Source organism: Lycium ferocissimum, chromosome 7 (genome assembly GCF_029784015.1).
Source record: "Lycium ferocissimum isolate CSIRO_LF1 chromosome 7, AGI_CSIRO_Lferr_CH_V1, whole genome shotgun sequence".
Taxonomy (NCBI): Eukaryota; Viridiplantae; Streptophyta; class Magnoliopsida; order Solanales; family Solanaceae; genus Lycium; species Lycium ferocissimum.
Window position 1 is genome coordinate 11,971,535 of NC_081348.1, and position 24,010 is coordinate 11,995,544.

The following is a 24,010-nucleotide window of genomic DNA, read 5'->3' on the forward strand; positions in this document are numbered from 1 at the left end:
ATTATAAGATTTATTATTTGCAATAGCTATTCCCCGCGACAATCCAATGCATAAACACGGAGGCCTTTTATTTCTTTGAAGGGATATTCGCTAAGAAATTTCTTAGCCCCCCCCTTTTAGAACCGGTAAGCCCCCACAAACTTTGACTCATAGTCGATCTGGAAATTTCGTCCCCCGATTTCCACGATATTGCCTCCCCCCAAGGGGGAACACATAACCACTAGTGGATTTTGTCCCCTATGGGAGATCCATTTCTTTCACAATCCCCCTTTTCAAAGTAAAAAGGAAACCCCTTAGGGGGATACCAAATTCAGGGTTTCCCTCTCAAATATTTCATCATCCTAATTATTGGGAGCCAATGCTCTTGATTGGGATTATGAGTATATCCACTCGGTCTACGCACATCATCATACGCTATATCGAGCTGGTAAAATTAGGTCGTAAATGCGTCGGACTCCCGAATAATCGAGCATATTTGGGGCGGAAATCAGCGGGTCACTTATTATTCTTTTTTTTCAATTGAGGTTAGCGTTGTAAGGAGTGGCCACAGTGTCACCTCGAAACATTTCAAACTTGTAAAAATCTCTCCATGTGTTCTTGTGACATAGATAGACTATCATCACTCCTTATAACTTTAACTCCCAATATCATCATTCATTTAGCTGACACTTCATATCAAAGTTAGTAGACAAAAATAATTTGGTATTCTCCACAATATTTAAACTTGTACCAAATATGAGCATGTCATCTACATATAAGCATATTATCACATAACCGTTGTCTACCACTTTGTAAAAACACATTTATCCACTTCAACAGAAGAAAAATCGTCTCTCAATAAGACTTGATCAAATTTCTCATGCCACTGTTTAGGAGCTTGCTTAAGGCCATAAAGTGATTTCATTAATTTACAAACTTTATTTTCTTGTCCGAAAACTACACATCCCTCAGGTTGAACCATATAAATCTCTTCTTCTAAATCACAAGTTTAAAAATGCTATTTTACATCCATTTGATGGATAAAAAGCTTGTGAATTGATGCTAAAGCAATTAAAACTCGAATAGAAGAAATTCTAGTCACTAGTGCAAATGTATCAAAATAATCAATATTTTGTTTTTGAGAAAATCCTTTTGCTACTAAACGAGCTTTATATTTATCTATAGAGCCATCACGATTAAGTTTCTTTTTGAAAATCCATTTACAACCAATAGGTTTTGGACCAGGAGGCAAGTCAGTCAAAATCCATGTATTATTTTTCATAATAGAATCAATTTCCATTTTTGTGCCTCTTTCCGAAGAGCATCGAGGAAGAAGATACAACTTCAAAATAATTTGATGGTTCATTATCGAAAAGAAAAGTTTGAAAATCATTTCCATAAGAAAAATACTCTTTCCTAGGCCTTTTGCTCCTTCTGAGTTCCTCATTAGAGGTAATCTCATTCTTTTCATTCAACAGGTGCATGAGAAATTTTATCAGACAGTTGAAAAATATGTTAAAAAAATTTAGCATTCTTTGTCTCAATTATAGTATTGCAGTCAAGCACATCACTTTTCAACACAAGAAATCTGTACACAGCACTATGTTCAGCATATCCAATCAACAAGCAATCAGTTGTCCTAGAACCTATTTTTCTCTTTTTAGGTTCAGGCAAAAGAACTTTAGTAAGGCACCCCCACACTTTTAAATATTTCAAATTAGGTCTATAACTTTTCCACAATTCATAAGGAGTTTTTCCAGTTCTTTTATAAGGAATTCTATTTTGTAAATGACATGCAGATAAAATAGCTTTACCCCACAAATTATCAGGTGCATTAGAACTAACTAACATGGAGTTCATCATTTCCTTCAATGTTCTATTTTTCCTTTCAGCTACTCCATTAGACTCAGGTGAATAAGGCGGAGTTATTTCATGAATAATACCTTCTTTTTCACAAAAAGCATTTAAAGACAGGTATTTACCTTCTCTATCAGATCTAATTCTCTTAATTTTTCTACTAAGCTGATTTTCAACCTCCATTTTATAAGAAATAAAGGCATTAAAAGCATCATTTTTATTTCTAAGTAAATACAACTTAGTAAATCTAGAAAAATCATCAATAAAAGTCACATAATATCTTTTACCACCTCTAGTCACGATGCTTTAAATCACCTAAATCAGTATGAAATCAAAGATAATAATTCAATTTCTCTATTCTTGGAAAACATGACTTTTTAGTAATTTTAGCTTCAGCACATATTTCACACTTGTCAAAATTGCTTGAGTCTAAGCCAGATATAAAACCCAATGACTGCATTTTCTTTATATATGCGGTATTAACATGTCCTAATCTAGAATGCCACAAAGAAATGGACTCAACCATATAAGCAGAAGTAGATACATTTGCACTGATATCATTACAAATATTAAGCACAAATAGGCCATGGTTACAAGAACCTTTGCCCTTTTAATATTATTTTTGGTCAACACAACCTTATTTTCTTCAAAAGAAACCTTCACCCCAACTTTTCCTAATAATCCCATAGAGATCAAATTGGTTCGGATATTAGGATCATGCAACACATCACTCAATGCTAGGGTTTTACCAGATGTGAGTTTGAGAAGAACTTTTCCTTTCCCAAGAACTTGAGTTGTCCTTGAGTCACAAAGATAAACAGTTTCTTCTCCTTCCTTAACTTGGGTGTATGACACAAAGTCATTTTTATTTACACAAATGTGCCTAGTAGCACCTGTAACACCCCAAAATTTTTAAACTAACACTTGAATTTTCGATTGACCATATCTTGATAGTAGGGATATATTTTATTTCGCGCTTCTTGAACGTGAATTTAATGATATTTGGAACTTGTTTGAAGTGTTATGAGGGTAGTTATGTAAACTACTCCTACTATTATTATCTTAGTAAATTAAGAAATGGAATGGATATTTGATATTTTGGTCAACCACCTTTTTTTTCCTTCATATATAATATTCTTGGCTCATTGCTATTTCATCCAAATAAATTAGGGCTTATTCTTCATGCCATAGTAATACATCCATACTTGAAAAGGTAAATTTGGGGTTGAGGATGTCAAGTGTTTGGTTGATGCTTTGTTACTCTCTCCCATCATATGGTTACAACGCAACCTCTTCCTTCTGTTGTATACTTCTCTAAATTATTGAAGATTATGCTCAATATGAAGCACTACTCCTCCTTTTTGTGGTAAGTTACTAAATTTCGTTTTCGAACTGATCAGCTGTTAGTATTTTGAGCTTATCTCCTTGTATAAAATTTAGTTTTAAGTGAGCCAAGATGATGCGGAAAGCTATTTCGTAGATCTACAACTTTTGTTCGGGAGCTCCAAAAACCTAGTTTTCTTGTATTTACTCAAAAAGAGGTGATGAAGTACGGGGGAAGGTGCGCCCAGGATACATTTTACAAACCCCCATGTGCTACTGTTAGTATTTTAGGAATGTATTTTTGTACAAAATTGATATTGGGGTGACTTAAATTTCTATAGAACCCCAAGACATATATCTACAATATTCATTAAGGGCACAAAGTCCATTTTTGTCGTTTACCCCGCACAGGCGAGTCACGATACAAGACGGTCGCAGCATGCAAAATTTCTATTTGCTAGTTCGGGGTGATTTTCAACACCGTATCGTGTTTAGTTTTGATGTGCTGAAACCATTGACCTTAATTAGATATTTGATGGTGTATTTGAGTATATATATACCCTTGTACAAGCTAAGGGAAATTGGCTAAAGAAGTTGACATATTTACTTGATCGTTGCTTCGGGGATTTATAACTTCTTGATGGTTGTGTGAGCTTTAGAAGCTCTAAAGCTCCAAGGTTTGTACCTAAACTTGAACTTCGCTTTCAATTTATATTGGTTTGAGATATTGTGAGAAGATTGAATCTTGGTGATATAATATCTACGTTAAATTGTTGTCATCTCGATTCTGTTGCTACTTTGATAGTTTACTTGCTTTGAGGGTTGAGAAAGAATATATTGAGACACTTCAATATGGTAACTTCATTGAGAGTATGATTTTATAAATTGAGTTATGAGTATGCTAAAATCACATTGGTGTTATGTGAAGCATTTTTGTAAGACGACCTTTTCGCCCACATATAGGGATTGCTTGAGCATTATTGCATTCTTGATTATGGGGTGACGACCCTTCTTGATTTCGGATCTTGCCCATCTTGACTTTGGATTTGCATTTCGTCTTGATGTTACACCTCGAAAATTTTTCCGTTAATGCACGGTGAATAGACTAACGAAGGGCACAAAGTATACGATGTTTCGATAAGTAAGGAATAGCCTTTGGTGACCCTAATTGAGTTTTCAAAGACATCCGAAGTAAGAAGAAAGTTTGCCAAGGAAGGCAAGGTATACGTTATGTATCAGAAGGGATTTACGAGTACCGAATTAATGATGACTTAATGATTTCTTGGATAAGAGTTATAACTTTCCTTAGATTGTTAATGAGGTGTTAAACAAGTGTTAAGAAGGTTCCATAAGGATTGGAGATCAAACGAGTCGACGAGAACGGGTTCGGAAAAGCTGGGCATTATACGGCCCAACATACTAGCCGTATAAAATATACTGGCTGTATGTTAGGCCGTATATTCAGCCCAGATTGGTAGCCTTCACTGGACCAAAAGTAAGGCCAAACATACGGTCAGTATAAATTATACGAACCGTATGTTGGTCCGTGAAATCAAAGCGGAACATATTGTGAATTATTAATAAGGGGACCAAGTTCATTTCATCTTCACTCTCCTTCTCTCTAGAACTCTCTAGAACATTTCTCCACACCTCTCCCATAAGATTTCAAGAGATATTAATGATCAACTTCATCAAACCAAGAGAATCAAGTGTAAGAAACTCATTAAAGTCATCCAAGACGAGAAATCCAAGTTGAAGTGGAACTAGGGTTTTGCTCAAGTGAAGTGTTTCCACCCAAAGTCCATTCCTACACTATCTAAGGTAAGTTTTATGGTCTTTCCATGTTGTTTAAGGTATTAAGAGGTTGAAAGACTTGGATTGTAGAAGGAGATAGAAAATGGGTCATGAATGTGAGAATAGTATCATTTTTGAGTAGTAGCTTGGATTGGGTTATGATTCTTGATATGTTGTGACTATAATTATGCTATAATTGATATTAAGAACATGGGATAGACATTGTATATGAATGAATGTAATAGTGTGCTATGGCTATGAATATGGATGAATTGAAGTGGATTGAGAAATATGGATAATGTAGTTGAATGAAGACTATTGTTATGATGTTGTGAATGTTATTATAGATGTTTGGGAGTTGATATATGATATGGAGGAAGTTGTATAAACAAAGGAGATGCTGCCCAATTTTCTCTAGCCTTAGTCAAGTATGCTAAGCTATCGATTTTCTAATGTTAGTATAACTCACAATGAAGGTAGAAACGTGAGCATTGAAGGAGAACGTTCAAACGATAGAATAGTTGAATGAAAAGGTATGTAAGGCTAACCCTTCTTTCAATAAGGCATGGTTCCTTGGCCATATATCTATTCTTTCATGAGCCTATGATGTCCTCCAAATGATTCTATATGATGTCCTCCAAATGATTCTATCTTTGAAAACTACTAAAGCTGCATGATTCTCGTTATGTTACGATTCTATGAAATTCCTTATATGACGAGTGATCCTCTCTGGATAGATGCAATGAAACGATGATAGTAATGATGTCAAAGATGCTTATGAGCTCTTATGTATATGTGTTTATGTATGACTATTATGTAACAGAGCTTATATGGCCGGGTATGATATGTATCACGCGCGCGCGCCTACTGATTGGGTACGGACGACCACAGGCCTTGGTAGGGCCGGGTATGTATAAATCAAAGCCTTGCCATGGCGGGTATGTGAAACAGATCACGTCATGGTCGGGTATGCTATGAATATAAATATGTATATGAATATGAAAATAAATACGGATACGAATACGGATACAAATAAGGATGTATGTACACGATCACGTATTAGAAATGGAAGGTCCTGTGAAAAGCAAGTAAGTGTTTATGACGACGGTTCTACTACCTCCCGTCTTATGATACTTCTTATGTTGTCTCTTATGCTTCTATAATGATGTTGATTATGCTTTCACATACTCGGTACATTAACTGTCGTGCTTACGCTCTTTTGTTTGTGGACGGCGTCGTGCCGCGGTGGCCGGGAGACGAACGATCTATAGCTTTATTACTCGGGGGACTACGTAGCGGAGCTCCATTTCATTCGGAGCTACAACTTTTGGTATCTATTCTTTTGTGTGCATACTTATGGGTATGGCGGGGTCTGTCCCGCTTATATCTTGTGACATACTCTCCTTAGAGGCTCGTAGACATGTGTATATGGTTAGATGTATTTAGCCTTGTAAACATATTTTGGATATCATTTTGTTAGCCTCGTCGGCTTATGTACATTGATATGGTCATAGTTGTTGATGGTGATATAAATGTATTGTTGCCCAATGGGATTAGTATGAATGATGGATAGAAAGTATGATTTAGCTATGTGGCTCACTTAGATGTGAAAGTGAATGTATGATAAGAGGTGCTCGGGTGGGTTAGCACCGGGTACCCGTCATGGCCCTCCGGTTGGGTCGTGACACTTGATAACGGGCTTTTGTCCATTCTCGAGTATGAGTGGAAAGACACTTTCAACATGGCTCTTGATTCTCTTGATTATTGGGTGACAACCTTTCTTGATAGGGGCTTCGGTCCTTCTTGATAGGGGCTTCAGACCTTCTTGATATTTGATAGTGCTTGATGTGATGGCATGACGTATGTGTTGGGCGAAAATTAACTAACTGAATGACGTTTCATGAATTAGCTTCGAAAGCTTTCTTGACACTTGGTATTTGAGGCTTTGAAAACTTTCTTGACACTTGGTATTTGAAATTTCAAAAGCTTTCTTGATACTCGGTATTTGAAGCTTCGGAGGCTTTCTTGACACTTGGCATTTGAAATATTAGTATCTTGAACTATTTTATTGTTTGGTGATTCTCTGATTAAGTACTTGGTTGTAAAGCGAATAAGCTTATGTCTTGAACTCACTTCTTGCACTTATATTTGATTCATAGCTCACGATTAAATTAACCAAATGGTGAAATTCTTGGATTTGCTTTGGAAAGCTTCTTGATATCTTGAACTATTTTAATATATGATATTTATTCTCTTGAAAGGATTGTACCTTTATTTAATTCTTGTTTGATATTTCATTCTCTTGAAACCATGGTACCTTCGTTAAGTGCTTGATGATGATTTTGGATATGCTCATTCCTAGAATTTATTGTTGTAATCCTTACATAGCCTACTTCTCCTTTTGATATGAAATGTTAGTTAAGTTTATATGCCACTAAGCTTTATGCTTAGCGATAGTTTGTTACTATCGTAGGTGATGTTCCGAAGAAGACTTAAGGATGGCCAATTGAGGTAGACTATTTGGAAGCTTAGATGAAGATCACATTTGCATGAGCATGTTCATTTTGCTTACTTTTGGGGACTTGTACGTGATCCATGTGACACACTTAGGTATGCATTTTTGAAACTTGTTTACACGGGCCTCTTTCCACTAATAAATTATTGTGAATATCTTATCCAATAAATTTCTTCTAAACGTTGAGGTATGAAAGTTGCTATTGTTTCGTAAGTGGCATCCTCCCAAAAAGGGGTGCTATAGAACCAGAGTCTATCACCTAGTTTCTCACATTGGTCTCAATATTTATTTCTAAAATGACTGCAATAATTATATCATCCGCTTCAGTCAAATTTATTTTTGACTTAACGGATTGTCATTTCTTGCAAAAATTCTCTTGCATTGAGGTGTATTTTTCATGAAGATTTTATTATTGGTTGTGGGCTTGTAACCATGTCCATTTACATACCTGAATTTTGGCAGCATCATTTGGCTAAATTGTGAACATATTAATGCATCTGCATCACCATGGACATCTGGCAAGATGGCGAGAACGGGAGCAGCCATGACAACACTAATGTTGGTATTATCACTAATTTCACCAGAGTCTATCTCCCAGTTTCTCACATTGGCCTTAATATTTATTTGACGAAATGACTGCAATAATTATATCATCCGCTTCAGTCAAATTTATTTTTGACTTAACGGGATTGTCATTTCTTGCAAAAATTCTCTTGCATTGAGGTGTATTTTTCCTGAAGGTTTTATTATTGGCTGTGGACTTGTAACCATGTCCATTTACATACCTGAATTTTGGCATCATCATTTGGCTAAATTGTGGACATAGTAATGCATCTGCATCACCATGGACATCTGGCAAGATGGCGGGAACGGGAGCAGCCATGACAACACTAATATTGGTATTATCACTAATTTCTCAAGTAACATTATTTACCATAGTTTCTTAGATTGTTGGGAAAACCACAAAATAAAACCAGTACAATAATAATAATTATTTACTTAGCAAAATAACAGTACTGAAAATATGATATTACTACGATAATATATTTACCAATAAAAGCACAGTAATAATACTATTATTTAGTTAGTAAAATAATATAACAACACTTGGAAAAAACAAAATAGTATTACGATAATATTTTAGTAAATACACAGTCTGACTTGAGTCGTGCTAGGCACTGTCCTAAAAAACTAGTTCATTGAATGTAAAATGTTTCCCCTGGATTAAACAAGCCCTTCTCTAATTAAATTAGAGGATACAGGAATCAGCAAAATTATTATAATACCAGCAAGTTATACTGAAAACAAATGATTTATAAAGGAAAAGAATAATATTTAAAGAACTTTATAAAGGACATTAGAAAAGTAAAGTAGAAAAAAATATTAGTTCTTGGCTGTTGAGTGTATTACGGATGCCAAAGAAGAGACTATTTATAGGCATGAGAATTAATTTTAAACTTGACAAGTGTAAAATGAGCTTGACAAGTGTATGGTTACTTGGTAAATTCTTGCTTTGCCACATTGATTCATGAAGCCACTACATGACATTTGGTCACTTAGGTGTCAAAATCTTTTCATACAATTTGCCACACAAAATTTAAATTGCCACTTCTCCAAGTAATAGTATCATTTGTCACAAAATCTTTAAAATACTACTACAAGAATAAGGGAAAATGATTCCATCAAGAAAGTACACATCCTTATCCTTACTCTTTTCTTTTCTTTTATAATATAGTATAAGTTATAGAGAATTATTAATGCTTCTGACTTTGGGTAGTAATGCTCAATTAACTATCTTACTCTTTTTGTTTTCTTTATAATAAGTTATAGAGAATTATTAATGCTTCTGACTTTGGGTAGTAATGCTCAATTAACTATCTTATTATTTGGATAGCGTATTGTGGTGCACCACGCAGCTAGAGGGTGACGTATTGGTATAGTAAAAGTCATGGTATGCTATTTGTAAACATTACAATGCACCATATATTTGCATACGAATTATTAATTAACCTTGAGAAAGAGACGTCAAGGTGAATATAAACACTTAGAAAACTAATCAAACACGCTTGGATGTGATGTAGTGATGAATGAAATTAATTAAAAACAAAAAGAAATCAAAGTTTAAATGATATGCAGAGATAATATGTAGTGATAGGATGTAACAAATACCTACTGCAAGAAAAAAAATTTGCCTCTCCGTACACCATCGCTATAACAAATGTTAGGAAAGCAATCAATTAGAAAATACTAGAAGTATGTATATTGTATCCAAAAACTAGCAAAGGAAGTTAAGGACTCAAAGGTCCATATTCTACACCATGAGAAGCTCTGACATAATCACATTGCCCAGTCTTCAATTTGTTAAAACTATTTCACGTGATACTGATTATTTATACTCACTATGTAAAGGTATGCGTTTCTTTTGAATTTTTTTACTACGCGCCCCATTACTTTAACATTAATTGGGCAAGATTTTCTTGTCTAAAAACATATACCCAAATTTTATATTTTTGAATCCACACAATTTGAATTCACTTTTTTTATTTATGAGACAAAAAAGAAAAAGAAATCTCACACAATTAATATCAATTGTACGAGATACATAATAATAATAAAGTTTTTCTCTTTCTTCCGATGAATATGTGCTTCATTTTGGAATGCTCTTTCCCGTTTGACCAACGCAAATCTGAAAAGTATGGGCCATTGAAGTGGGGGTTGCCAGCTAGACCATTAGCTAACTTTACGAGATGCTCTATTATTTGCTTTACCGCTGATATATCACACACATTTTCTTATTCGAATTTTTAAAAAGTTATGACCAGTGAACAAGTATTTAGAAGAAAACATAAACGGAAAACATAAGGAAGAAAAAAAAAAAACTTTGGAGGAGACAAAAGAATTAAAATTACAATCTAATTATTTTAAGCTTACTTTGATGACTCGAGTGTAATTTCAAAATCTATAGAAGTTGTCAAGGATGAAAATTTAAAAATTTAAATTAATATTATGAGCGTAACGTTTTACATAATGGCCGCTTTGAAAAATAAATAAATAAAAAGAATCGAAAGGTCATTAAAAACACCAACATGACATTGATTTTTTCATACCTCGTAATGCACACGTTTTATAGCGATAAATGCGCCTTTCACGTCTTCTTTATTGAAATGACTAGGGAGAGGTCGTTGGAAAAATAATTCAAGAGGTCCATAAGTGTTAAAATCAAGATAAGTATATATAATTGGGCCAACTTAATATATTGGTATTATCGGCACAAAAGAAATAGTTTTCGGATTTTTCATAGAAGATTGGATCATAACTTAATAAATTTAAAAATAAATTCTTTCAACAAAGATGTGAATTACTCCCTCCATTCTAATATAAATAAATTTTTGAAAATAAATAAATTTTTCAAAGTCTAAAGATGTATTAATTAATTTATTCCAAAATTACCCTTCTTTTTAATGGGGGTTTCAACTGTTTACATTTTCTAGAAGTATGGTATTAAAAGAGGGAGTTATTTTTCAAAGAAAATTTAGGGAAGAAATAATGAGTAATATTGACAAATTACCCTTTGATTAGTGTCGTTAATTAACTTTCTTAATTAGAGATGTACCGCACCTCAAAAATTCACCAAAAAATAAACCTTGATATATATCAGAATAATATATCCTATATATTTGATACCTTCTCCTACAATAAAATTAATAACCCCAACACCATTAGTTATACCATCAATTACTGGTCGATCAAGAAAATAAGTAAATTCCAATGTTCTTTTAACACTAATTAAGAATCTTGCATGAAAAGAAGGGGATGTCTTTTTTTTTTTTTTTTTTGTCTGTTTTAGAAAAGAAAAAAAAATATCTTCCGAATTATTGTACATTTAATTTAAATTAGAAATTTTTATATCCAATTCTAAGAAACCTTTAACTACACATGCATCTGATTATTATGACTTTTCACCCCTTAGTTCGATAAACCTGTTGGATAAAGAGGTTTAGCTTTGTGCTATAATCACCGATCAGAAATCATTTCTATGCATAGTTAGCAATGTATCTCTCACATTTATATTTTATTATTTTATTTTATTGTTCACTCTTGTAATGTATTATTTACTTTTTTCACCGGTCGTACCGATCATAAGATGCTGTAGATTGTCTTCTAATATTACTAAAATTTTATATTCTTTTAAATTTTACATAAATAAAGTGCTTTTAAATGAGTTTCACCATAATACATTACTCGATGGGCTAGAAGAATTTTCTTCTTCTTCTTCTTCAAAATAGAAGGACTTGAAGGGAAAACAGAAAGGATCTCTTAGATATAATAATGAAACTTTTAGAGGCTGTTTGTCTTGAGGAATTAAGTGAATTATTCTAATATAAAATTTGAAACAAATTTATCATGTGTTTAGTTGAGGGTATTAATTAATACTAAGATAAATTTCATACCACATTAATGATATTATTTATTCTATAGTTTCAGGACTACAATCCTGATAAAATCACAAGATAATATGATTTTGAATCAAACAACACCATTAAAATATAAACCCCCTCTTAATTATGTGAAAAATAAAGCTAAGGAAAATACCACACTAAGTACCTATTTGGCCATGAGAATTTTTCACTTTTTTTGGAAAATATTTTCACTTTATTTGGAAATCAGCATTTAGCCATGAAAATTCCAAATACAACTTAAAGTTGTATTTGAAATTTAAAAAATACCTAAAACTTTATTTTCACTATTACATTCAAACAATCAAATATTCTTTGCAAAAACTATAACCAAACACAACTTTATTTTCTACTCCCATTTTAGAATTCCAAAATTAGTGAAAAATATTTGACTACTGATTTAACAAAAAGGTAAAGAAAAGGATACCCTGAAAGTGGTCCGTTGGCATTATAAGAAAAGAAGAAAGCGACTTGACTGCCGACTTGAGGTTCCAATTGTCTGCTTCTATAAAGGGTCAACAATACATACGAGACACGCCTTTTTATAATATTCCGGCTCCGACATTTTCACAAACAGTTGGCCTACAGTTTCCCGTGAGTTGTTTGTAGGGAACCAATACAAACCCTAGCACAAGACAGTAACTAAGAAGAATTGATTGAGAAAGAAGAATGAAGTACGTTTTGGTAACTGGTGGTGTAGTGAGTGGTCTTGGTAAAGGCGTTACAGCAAGTAGCGTCGGCGTTGTTCTCAAAGCATGTGGCCTTCGTGTTACCTCTATCAAAATTGGTTCGTTTTTTTTTTTTTTTTTTTTACTACTTATCTTTTTTGTTTTCACTAAGTTTAGGCATATTGCCTTGTTTTCCTTTTTGGTGCACTTCATTATCATCTTACGTGGCGTTATTGTTTTTTGAACTTCATATGTATCTTCTAATTGATAATTTGGCATAAGAAAGAACTTAAGTTAGTTCAGTAATTTTTCTCTTTAGAAAGAGGTTTGCTATAGAGCATGGTATTTATGCTGAACAGAGGCGGATTCAGGATTTGAAGCTTGTGGGTTCCCAGCTAGCACCGTCTGTTGTTACTGGTTCTCAGCTCAAATTTCTTATAGTAATCCAAAAGGATGGTAGGAACTTTTTTTTTTTTTTTTCATTCACAAAGGCGAAAATTTTAGGCCAAAAGAAAAACTCACATGTGTGTCGGAAAATTCCTGCATCATTTTCCCTTGTTTGGTGGTATGTTGAATTTGGTGACCCGTGCTTTATAAAAGAGAGAAGTTGGTGACATATGATAATCGTACAAGAGGAACCGAACCAAAGAAGAAGAAGAGGAGGATTAAAATGATATGAAGTAAGAGTAAAGGAAAATGATTCTGCCCACATAGAGGAAAGTCATTTCTCTCCTTTTTCATGGAAAATATTTTTGTTGGATTAAATATTGTCAGAATTCAAGGTATCCCAACACTGGAAACTGTTTTATCGAGGAAATTATTTCCTTGAAAACAGTTTCTGTCATACCATACGCACTTTTGGATGTTGATTGAAGCAAGAAATATGGTGTAGAAATTGGGATATTTGGAAAAGAAATTGAAAGAAGTGTTTCCCTATTTTGTTTTCTAGATATTATTCCTGGGGAAATGTTTTACACAGTTCAGGGTATTTGAAAATGGGGAACTAATTTCATCAAGGAAAGTATTTTCTCGGAAAACATTCTTCGTCACACAAAATCCACCCTTTATTTCCCCATTTTACTTTGTTGCTTAGCTGATTTTATCCTTGGCCACGGTGAAGAATTAGCTCTTGTTATGGAGTTTCTGAACGCTTTATGTTGGCAGCAGCCAATATTCACTTATATGTATGTAGCATAAAAAGTTTACAAAAGATAATAGTTTCAAGTGTAGTGCATCCTGTGCATCCAGAAACGTATATTAGTCTATTGGAAGGTTGAGTTAACTTCTTGTCTTGTTTATCATTCGCCTTTACCACTGAATCTTAATTTGATGTATGATGCCATTAAGCGGAACTTTTAAGAAACTAAGAATACTATAGAAGATGAAAGCATGTATCCATGGGATTAAAAATTGCCTTGACCCTGGAATAAAAGAAATGGAAGTATTCAGGCAGGAAAGACCAAGCAGAGACAAATTAAATGAGATTCCCGCCTCCGGAGGGAGTTCCCCACAGGGCTATTACACGTATACCCCGCTTGAATGCCAGGATGATTATTCTTGCGTTTTCTTAGTTCTGTTGTTCTGTTGATGGATCTTGAATTGATTACTGTTGTTTATCTCTGCAATACACTAAGACTTTTTCGTCTTTGCAGATCCATATTTGAACACTGATGCTGGCACTATGTCCCCTTTTGAGCATGGGGAGGTTTTTGTGCTTGATGATGGCGGAGAGGTCTTCCTCTGCTTCTCCTCGTTTACTTAGTAAAACTTTTTCAATCGCCTTTATTAAATTAGACTCTGTTGTGATGATCTTCAAACAATTAGTTGGCATACTGAAAATTAATTTTGTAAATATTCCTATTGTATGCTTTACTTTTTTGATATGTTTTACCTTATATGGCCTGCATCATGCAGGACAGCCAGTACTTGATGGTTAACATTCTCTAATTTGATGAGTCCTCATACAATTGGAACTCATAGGAACCAACTTGTTCCACATATAAGTAAATTGTTTCCAGTACACCAAGGGTTGCTGATATTTTTAAGATATACTTCTCTGGAAGAGGTAAGTATAAGATGCACTAACGATAAACTTCAAATAAGAGAGAGCTAGCTGATAAAGACCCTTCACTTTTAGCTATAAGGTTGAGGTTCTAATGACCAACCGAATAAAGTGGGAAAGGGCCACTGGGCTCCTAGCGGTGGGGGTTGAGGGTGGGTGGAGTCTCGGAATGAAAACAATGTTTCATACTGATACACACTTTTCTTTTATAAAAAGAACCTAAGTTTTGCATATGTACCGTATCCACAAGATAGAGTTCACTAACTTACGCTTGGACTATTCTATGGTTCAAAATCAGGTTTTGATAGATATCTGATGTTACTTATTCTCTTTTAAAATCTTTAGTTTATGTGACAAAACTGTCTCCTACCAGAAAATTGGTACTGTATTTACATAAAATAGATGCTGGTCTTCCTCTGAAGCTTCAAAGATGTGTAACTCTCATTCATTGCGACACTGATGTGCTTCAACAGGTTGATCTAGATTTGGGAAATTATGAACGCTTTTTGGATGTGACATTGACAAGAGACAACAATATTACCACTGGAAAGATATATCAGGTTCTTATAAATAAACATATACATGTAGAATATGTGTCTTACATGGATTTATGCCTATCGCCTGTTCAAGAATGAGATTTGTTTGACAGTTTTTTTTTTTTTTTTCCTTATTGGGTTGGTTACTAGTCTGTTCTGGAGAAGGAGAGGAAAGGTGATTATCTTGGAAAAACTGTTCAGGTGATTTTACTTTTATTTGATATCATATATGGTGCATCACTGGAAAGAAACCTATTACTCAGAGGGATTGCTGCCTCTCTCTCTCTAGGTGGTTCCCCACATTACTGATGCTATTAAGGATTGGATTGAGTCGGTATCTCTGACTCCCGTGGATGGGCAGGAGGGACCTGCGGATGTTTGTGTCATTGAATTGGGGGGCACTGTAGGTAAGTGCTCCTAGAAGGCAGGTGCATTAATCTGCTAAAAGTTCTGGCCCTCTTCCCCATATATTATTGTATTGTAGTATCTCTTCTCAAGTACCTTTTTACATTTTTGTTTTTAGGTGATATTGAATCGATGCCCTTCATTGAGGCTTTACGACAGTTGTATTTCTCAGTTGGTAAGTAGGGTTTTGCTTTATGATGAAAAGATTATTAGCGTATTATTCTCTACAAGGAATGCCCGCTTATGATATGTATTTATGTCTTCATTAGCTTCACTTTATTCATCCTAATCTCCTGTAACTTTTTATTTTTGTCATCAGGGCAAGACAACTTTTGCCTCATTCATGTCAGTCTTATACCTGTACTAGGTGTTGTCGGTGAGCAAGTAATGGTCTATAAAACATTTATTTCTGAACCATTTGAATGTTATTTTCATGTTCTTTCTTTCCATGTACCCCTCATTGTGTTCTCCATGTGTCTGCAGAAAACAAAGCCTACGCAACATAGCGTGCGGGAACTGAGAGCATTAGGGTTGACTCCCCATTTTTTAGCATGCAGGTCTGCTCAGGTATGTTATTTTCCCCTATGCTATAAATTCCTGCATTTTATATTTTCTAGAAGATATGAGTAGGTTTATTTACATTGGGACTTTCATTATAGTTGTGCAATAGCCTAGTCTTACAGTAAACTCATAAGATGTAATGATCTCACTGTAGCTCCTCTGTGCGGGTCCTTTTCTTTCCCCTTCTTTCGGCTTGTTCTCCACAGTTGTCAAATAATGAGACGTTGAACTTCATACTATATAGTAACTAGGTTATCTCTCCATACGTAGTAAATTAGTGGTACCTAGAGACACGAAAAGATGTTTCTTATAGACAAGAAAATTTTGGAATACTAGTTTAATCCCTAAATTTTAGGATTTTGGTTTCTCTACTACTCCATTCTGCTGATATTATTGAGATATTTCAATTCTGTTGCAGCCCTTACTAGAGAATACAAAACAGAAGCTTTCACAGTTTTGTCACGTTCCTGTAAGTTCAACTTGTGTGAGGCTTTTTGTGATTTTGCATATAAAATTGGAAGTCACTTTTCATTTCTGATCTGCTTCCCTATAGGTTGCTAACATCCTAAATATCCATGATGTTCCAAACATTTGGCATATTCCTCTCTTGCTTCAGGTAGGTTTACCAACTGCTACACTTTGTCCTTTGCATATTTGATATAAATATTGCTCCTAAAGTTACATATTTATCACAGAACCAAAATGCTCATGATGCCATTCTAAAGCAAATGGATTTAGTGAGGTAATAAACTAACCTCCTTTCCGTTTCCCTGTAAGCAGTAATTTAGATTTAGAATGTGATCGTCCTCTTCCCATCTCATATTTCCTTACCGTTCTACTGAAATGGGAAAAATAGCCTTTTAACTTGGATAAACTCTGTATGCAGTTTTCTCTCCTTTATGATTTTCTGAAACACTATTTTGGCTATTTAGGCTTAGTTCTAGTGGCTGTTATCTGATATGGTCTACAATGAGCAAGTAGATTTTCATGAAAGACACGAGGTGCTCGATTTATTCTCTGAAATTATTATTTTCTGTGTCAGAGTCGCGAAACCTGTTGATTTACGGGAGTGGACAAGAAGAGCTGAGACCTTTGACAACCTCACCAAATCTGTTAGTAGGATCTAAACAATGTAGGTACTTTTAACAAGTATGTACATTGTAATTGAAAAACTACTTTTTTCTGCAGGTTAGAATTGCGATGGTTGGGAAGTATGTTGGGTTAACAGATTCTTACTTATCTGTAGTGAAGGTAACAATATGAAACTACAAAGAACATGCACAATCTTTCTTTAAGCTGATATATTGTGTTTTAGATGTGTCTTTTTCATTTGATCATGGTAAGATTAGCATTAGTATAGCTCTGGCTTTAATTATTATTATTATTATTATTATTATTATTTTTTTTTTTGAAAGCAGCTTTTCCCATGATACTCTGCTAATTGTCCTGCTTTCTAGTTTTGAAATCAGAAGAAACATGCTTATCAGCGATAAACTGTCTATTCTTTATCTTCTCTTGCTTCTTTCCATATTTATGGGCCCTCCTGGATGCATTTATCCTATGTTCATTTATGTTGTGATGTTGACTAGTCTGTTTTGTATTTTTTCTTCATTTTTTTAGGCCCTTCTGCATGCATGTATTGCATGTTCATGTAAGCCATCCATTGACTGGATCGCAGCATCAGATCTTGAAGATGATAGTGCTCAATCGGTATTTAGATTTCTCTCTATTTTTGGTTAGGTGCTGTTATGAGCTTCTGATTGTAATATCTTATCTTTTTTCTGTCAGACCCCAGAAGCTTATGCAACAGCCTGGAAGACTCTAAGGGTAAATTTTTATCTATGTCTAATAATAATAACGTATGTCACTATCATTCTTGGTCGCTTCTTTAGTGTCGGTTTGCTCTGACATGAATTACGCGTCTTTCTAGTTGAAGGGGAAGTTTATTAATTTTCGATGATGACCTTTTAATGTCAAATTAGTTTTTTTTTTTTTTTTTTTGCTGATGTACCATTTCTAGAGTGGTGGTTATGGTTTTTCTATGTTATGTCTGCATGATTGCTCGCTTGAGATGTGTTAAATGTGCCGCATTGGTTGAGGGAATGTACTGTTGTCTCCTTAAATAGTCTTGGACAATCTTCACCTATAACTTTCAGCGCCAAGTAAAGCCCAAGGTTTATTTTCTGTACGAGATGTGTGTGAATATGCCACTATGGTAAGGCTTTTAGCATTCTAGCTAACTATCTATCCCCCAAATATGTTTCCTTGCTATGATTATCAAGATCACAGAAATGTTTGGGCGAGTCTTATGCTGCTACGTACCCTTTCTGATGCTCTCATCACAGAGGCTCACCTATTTCTGTATAACTCATTTTTTGATACGGTACTCTATAACTCATTTTATAAACTATTGAGATGAAACCATCTTGACAGGGTGCAGCGTGTGTCTTGGTTCCTGGTGGCTTTGGTGATCGTGGGGTCAGTGGGATGATATTGGCTGCAAAGTATGCTAGGGAGAACAATGTACCATATCTAGGGATCTGTTTAGGGATGCAGATTTCTGTAATTGAGTTTGCCAGATCTGTAAGTTGATTTGTTAGACTGTCAAATTGGAATATCTTGTGTTAACTATCCTGTTTTTGTGGCTTCATCTCTTTTCACTTTTGCAGGTTTTGCATTTGGAGAAGGCAGACAGTGAAGAGTTTGACCCCCAAACACCAGAACTTGTTGTAATTTTCATGCCTGAGGTAGTTTGCTCTTTGCAATATTTCAAAGATATGAATACGTATTTGTCTCATTTATATATTTATCTATTATGCTTTTCTTATATCACGGTTTGTTTAAAAAAATTGCAGGGGTCAAAAACACATATGGGAAGCACCATGAGGCTTGGATCTAGGAGAACATTGTTTCAGAATTCTGATTGTATCACGTCAAAGCTGTATGGAATCTATGCATCATTGTTAACACACTTCTACTTTATCAAAAGTCATTTATTCATCATAACAGTGCCTTGACCAGATGCTTGCTCAATTAGATCTCTATGGACTTATAGGATTTGAAGTCTATATGCCAATTTCTGTGCAGCATCTGTGTCTCAGGAGCATAAGATATGATTTTATGTCAGGTTGCGCCATCATGATAGTTCACCCATCTGCTTTCATTGAGATACTGACATGTTCTCTTTCACCTTCTCTAAAAGTAGTTTAGACTTTAGATACATGATTTAAAATGGGATTTCTTTTGGATCTCTTCTGGCTTATTGTTGTTTTTGCTCTCTACTTATGGGTTGGATGTCCCTTCGATGCTTTTTTAATAAATTATTACCTGTCAAAGAAAAGAAAATGATTCTTCTTAATATCCATTGTGTATTTCCTGATGGACACTTCACATCTTTTCTCTAGGTATAACAATTCTAAGTATTTGGATGAACGGCATCGCCATAGATATGAGGTTAGCCATAAGCCTTACACTTGTTGCATGGTGATGCTTGCTGCATTAATTATGCTGTCACCCCGCTGAATAAAATGGGGGTGTATAATGTATATTGCAGGTCAATCCTGAAGTTGTAGGCACTCTAGAAGAAGCTGGCCTGAGATTTGTGGGAAGGGATGAAAGTGGAAAGCGAATGGAGGTTTGATTTTGGACTATAGGCTTTAAATTGCTATTGACTTGGTGAAAGCTATTCTTTACAATCCTTTTGTTTAGACTGTTACAAGCTTTATGTTCAAGTGATTACTGGTTCACAGTGTTTTAAGTTCATTGCTTATCTTCTTCTTGTTTTTGCTTGGACTTTTCTCCCTTTTTCTCATCCTGTTATTCTTTATGCAGATATTGGAGCTTCCAGGTCACCCATTTTATGTTGGTGTGCAATTTCATCCTGAATACAAGTCAAGGCCAGGGAGGCCTTCAGCTCCTTTTCTAGGTTGGAATTAGTTGGCTAACATTTGTTTTAAATATAAACTACGCATGTGGTGTTGCTCTTTAGTGCTTCTGGAGTTGTCTTCTGCAAATGGATTGTGTTAGTGCAGCACAGTCAATATGAAGTTGTTAAGATGGCAAAGTCATCATCTTAGCAGTTGGTCATGTTTTAGAAGAAATACCTTAGAACTGTCATTGTACTGTAGGTCTTATCATGGCGGCAACAGGACAGTTAGAAGCTTACGTCAAGAGTCAGCAGAATGGAGGCATATAAGCAAAACATCAGCACTAACTAGTCGGATAACTTTTTGCTCACAAGGTACATAAAGTTTCAGAGCATGTTCTTATTTAAATGAAACAAATGTTTTGCACTGGATACTGATGAAAAAGAGGATAATAAAATTTGAACCTAGTGGTCTAGTGGGTTAACCTTCAAAAAGAACAGGGCATTCTTTTGCATGTCCCTTGTGGCCAAGCCAGGGAGGCTCTTAGGCAAGTCAATAAGGTTGTATGGTTGAGTGAGTAAATAGCGATAAATCTTCTTTCATTAAATAAAATAGTTTATTTGCGTTCTGATTCATTCTAACTTTCTTCTTCTATGTATAGTCTGTTTTTTTTCTTGTTTATGACGATTTCACTTTGTTATTCAACTCAGTTTCTCTGAATTAGCTTTTTCTTTGTCATATCTGATTGGTCCTACGTCAGAAAACAAGTTCTTTTGTGTCTTATCCTTTTTAACTTAAAAATCTCGAGGCAAGTGTCGCAAGGTTCGAAACTCGGTGGATAATGGGCTCTCACCCCCATACCCTTTTCCACTTAAACACCTTGTTTTTGTATGGGGGAGAGTTTGATATTGTGACATGCGCCTAGCCATGTGCATTTCTTTTGTGTCTCGTTTGAGTTATGAAAGAAGTTTGTGGCCTTCTAATATTTTTTGGTTTTAGGCCGCCAAGTCCGTCGAGCCCCCCCTGGACTCCAAGCAATGGTTTCCTGCTTGATTACTTTCAAATGCTTATTTAGTTGAACATTTTGTTTGCTCAGTATTGTTTCCTCAAGAGATGTATAAAGTTGACTTGAACTTTCTGGATTTTAAAGTTTGGTGTATTAATATGTAGGGTTCAAGTATGTTAGTCTTGTGCGCTTAAGGTGATTTTAACGCACTGGAGCCTATTTCAGAAAAAAAGAGGAAGAAAGAATAGGAAACAAAATCAAAGAAAATCATTACCCACTGTAACACTTCTGCTGCACTTTTTCGAGTGTTCTTTTCTCATTTTGATGGGCTGCCAAAACCAGCTGCGACCGCATAGCCGTCAATACTTGTGCCCAGGGGTCTAAAGTTGCTTTCCTTGTTTGAGAGTATGCATCTCTGTTTGTATCTTTGCAATTTTCCTGGTTCCTACTCAAAATTACCGTTCCAACAGTTCTGTGTCGCGGGGGTGGGTTCCTAAAGCTGATTATATTTTTCATGAACATCTGTTTGTTCTTACATGTTACAAGATTTCCTGGTCTCCTTTCAAAATCACTATTGCGGACAGAGTAGATAAATTTGAATAAACCAACTTTCTGATACTCTAATAAAAGATGAAAGATGAAACTTGTGTTGTTTTAGAGGAGTTGACAACAATTGCTTCAGTTTCTTTTCAACAAGTTAATTTTTTTTTTTTTGCATCTTTCAACAAGTTAATCTACTAAGTGATTTTGATTGCAGGAAATTTGATTTTTTGGTGTGATCCTCCCAGTCTCTTAAGCTTGTCGTGAGATAAATGTGGACGTTCTGCACGTGTTCTGCTTGTGGACCCAAAAGTCCCCTCAAGTATGAAGCTGCGTGCTATGGTTGTCAATCATTTGGAAGTGATTTAGCTGATGTCTTCTTGATACTCGGTCAACTTTGTTGACTGATAATCCTGAAGATATAGTTTTGAGTGCTGTGCTTCTCTCTATTGCATTCAGGATAGCACCTCGTTTTTTTTTTTTTTTTTAAATTTATTTTTTTACGTTAAGATTTTTTTTGAGAATTGCAGTGTTCCATACATTTACTGCTTAGTGAGACAATGGAAAACCCAAGATGTTATGAAATGTGACATTCTGTATTATTACTACTAATTTTTATGGTCCAAGAGTGTCACTGAAGGCAGTAGACAGATGCATATTTGATTATAAAAGCCCTTGAAGGATTGCTTCCAACAGAGTCTGATTATATCCCCAGCGTAGATCTCACTTCAGTTGCATTATCCCCAATGAAAGGTTGCTAGAGCATGGATCCTATATTTTGAACTTCTGAAAAGAAACTCCCTCCATCCACTTTTACTTGTCCATTATATTAAAAATAGTTGTCAACTTTTACTTGTTTAGTTGGGAAAATCGAGAGAGAGAGAGTTCCTAATTTATCCTTATAATTAACTATAATCATTTCCCAAGTAATTTATAATAATCAAAGGGTGATATTGTAAACTTATCATTTATTAATTGCTTCTTAAGGCTAAGTGCGAAACTGAACAAGTAAAAATGGATGGAGAAAGTACAAGGTTAACTTACGAACTTTAAAGTTGAATTAGAACCAGAAAAATACTCAAATAAATATCAGCTGAATGAAGAACTGAAAATGTGGGTGGGAATTGGTTGGTGTCATAGTTGTACAATGTTCATTCGAGCTCCTGCTTTGAGTTGCCAAAATGATTGCCTCCCACCCATTAACCACAACTTTACCCTCATTGACTGTCGTCAATGTTTATATTACTAGTGCCAGTGTAATGCAGAATCACTCTGGAGAAGAAAATTTTGATACTTTTATTTTGCAGTTTGGAATGGAACGCCTCATCTATCTACAAAAATGCCGCAAGGCCCTCCTATACAGAAAAAATAATACTAGTGCAGGATTGGATACAAGAAATAGTGAATTCGTAGATTTTCATTAGTGAAAAGCGTCTGCAGCTCTCCATCAACTTGCACCTTTAATTAGCGAGCGTCTAATGGTGTTGTAAAAATGACATTTTTTTTTGCAGCTTTATTTGCTCATAGAACTTTGCAATAAACTGCTCAGCCTTCATATCAATTGCTTCATCGCCACCACCAGCACTGATCTCATCCTCAGACACCTCGCAGCTTACATACTCATCCTCCTCTTCATCATAATCATCATCTGCACCCTTCAAGAAACTTCTCCTTGGAACATCGTCATTGTTATGATGGTACGTTTCATCGTCATAATCATTATCGTTATCAAAATCAAAGTCAAAATCGACTTGAGGTTTGATGCAGGGAATGTTTGGCATCTTGAAACGCAAGCAAGCAGGGCGATGCATTTTAACGTGAATAATAGGGGTGTCATCAAAGGAAAACTCACGCTCTCCATAATGTAGTGCCCTGTAGTGATCATTGGTATGACGGAGGCTTTTAATATATTTGGGAAGCAAACGGAGATCCACAAGGTGCCTGTTCTTGAAAATGCCACCTTTTCTAGCCCATAACAAGGCTAAGCGTAGAACGTTCCAAGCTCTACGAGCAACCACTGATCTCTTGCTCTGCATTCTCGACTTTTCTTGCATGGTTGCAGTTCTGTTTTAAGAGTAGAAAATAGCTGGCAACGATAGTTTGAGATGAGAGTGGCAAAATATAGAGAAAGTGTGTGCACTTTTTGGAAAATATTTTTGGCTTTTTTTTTCTGTGTTGTTTATGAGTAAAGAGCTTTTGAAATGGTTGAGTCGAGAGAGAGGCAGAAGCTATTAAGCTATATATACTACTAATGCACAGCTAAGAAGTTTGAGAAATGAGAGTGAACTCAAAGTTACGCGGTTTGAGGGAAATATGTCAAGCAAGAAATTGAAAAGAAATGAGATGAATTGATAGGGGGCCCCATCCCACCCCAATTGATCAAGTCCAACTCCTAAGGCTAAGGCTGGCATAGGGAAGTGTTTGTTGTTCTGTGGGCGGTG

The 24,010-nt window shown here is 35.1% G+C and overlaps 2 protein-coding genes across 4 annotated transcripts; one reads left to right on the forward strand and one right to left on the reverse strand.

The window, feature by feature from the left end:
- The first annotated feature begins 12,368 nt into the window (after positions 1 to 12,368).
- LOC132063356 (uncharacterized) lies at positions 12,369 to 22,171 on the forward strand. Of its 3 annotated transcripts, none has more exons than XM_059455861.1 (23): positions 12,369 to 12,712; positions 14,246 to 14,325; positions 15,129 to 15,215; positions 15,342 to 15,392; positions 15,481 to 15,598; positions 15,715 to 15,771; positions 15,916 to 15,980; positions 16,080 to 16,163; positions 16,576 to 16,626; positions 16,711 to 16,773; positions 16,853 to 16,899; positions 17,200 to 17,269; positions 17,346 to 17,408; positions 17,778 to 17,867; positions 17,946 to 17,984; positions 18,591 to 18,740; positions 18,827 to 18,904; positions 19,013 to 19,098; positions 19,562 to 19,610; positions 19,711 to 19,791; positions 19,989 to 20,082; positions 20,285 to 20,376; positions 21,786 to 22,171. In XM_059455861.1, exons 1-22 carry the CDS (start codon positions 12,595 to 12,597, stop codon positions 20,350 to 20,352), a joined length of 1,689 nt encoding a protein of 562 aa, XP_059311844.1. In that variant the 5' UTR covers positions 12,369 to 12,594; the 3' UTR covers positions 20,353 to 20,376; positions 21,786 to 22,171. The 3 variants fall into 3 exon arrangements, with proteins under 3 accessions (XP_059311844.1, XP_059311843.1, XP_059311845.1); XM_059455860.1 differs by having other exon boundaries at positions 12,371 to 12,712; positions 20,285 to 20,397; positions 21,787 to 22,171; XM_059455862.1 differs by lacking the exon at positions 12,369 to 12,712 and adding an exon at positions 14,508 to 14,658 and having other exon boundaries at positions 20,285 to 20,397; positions 21,787 to 22,171.
- Positions 22,172 to 23,044: 873 nt separating this feature from the next.
- Positions 23,045 to 23,623, reverse strand: LOC132061922 (uncharacterized). The gene has a single exon (XM_059454597.1). It carries the CDS (start codon positions 23,621 to 23,623, stop codon positions 23,045 to 23,047), a length of 579 nt encoding a protein of 192 aa, XP_059310580.1.
- Between the last annotated feature and the right edge of the window lie 387 nt (positions 23,624 to 24,010).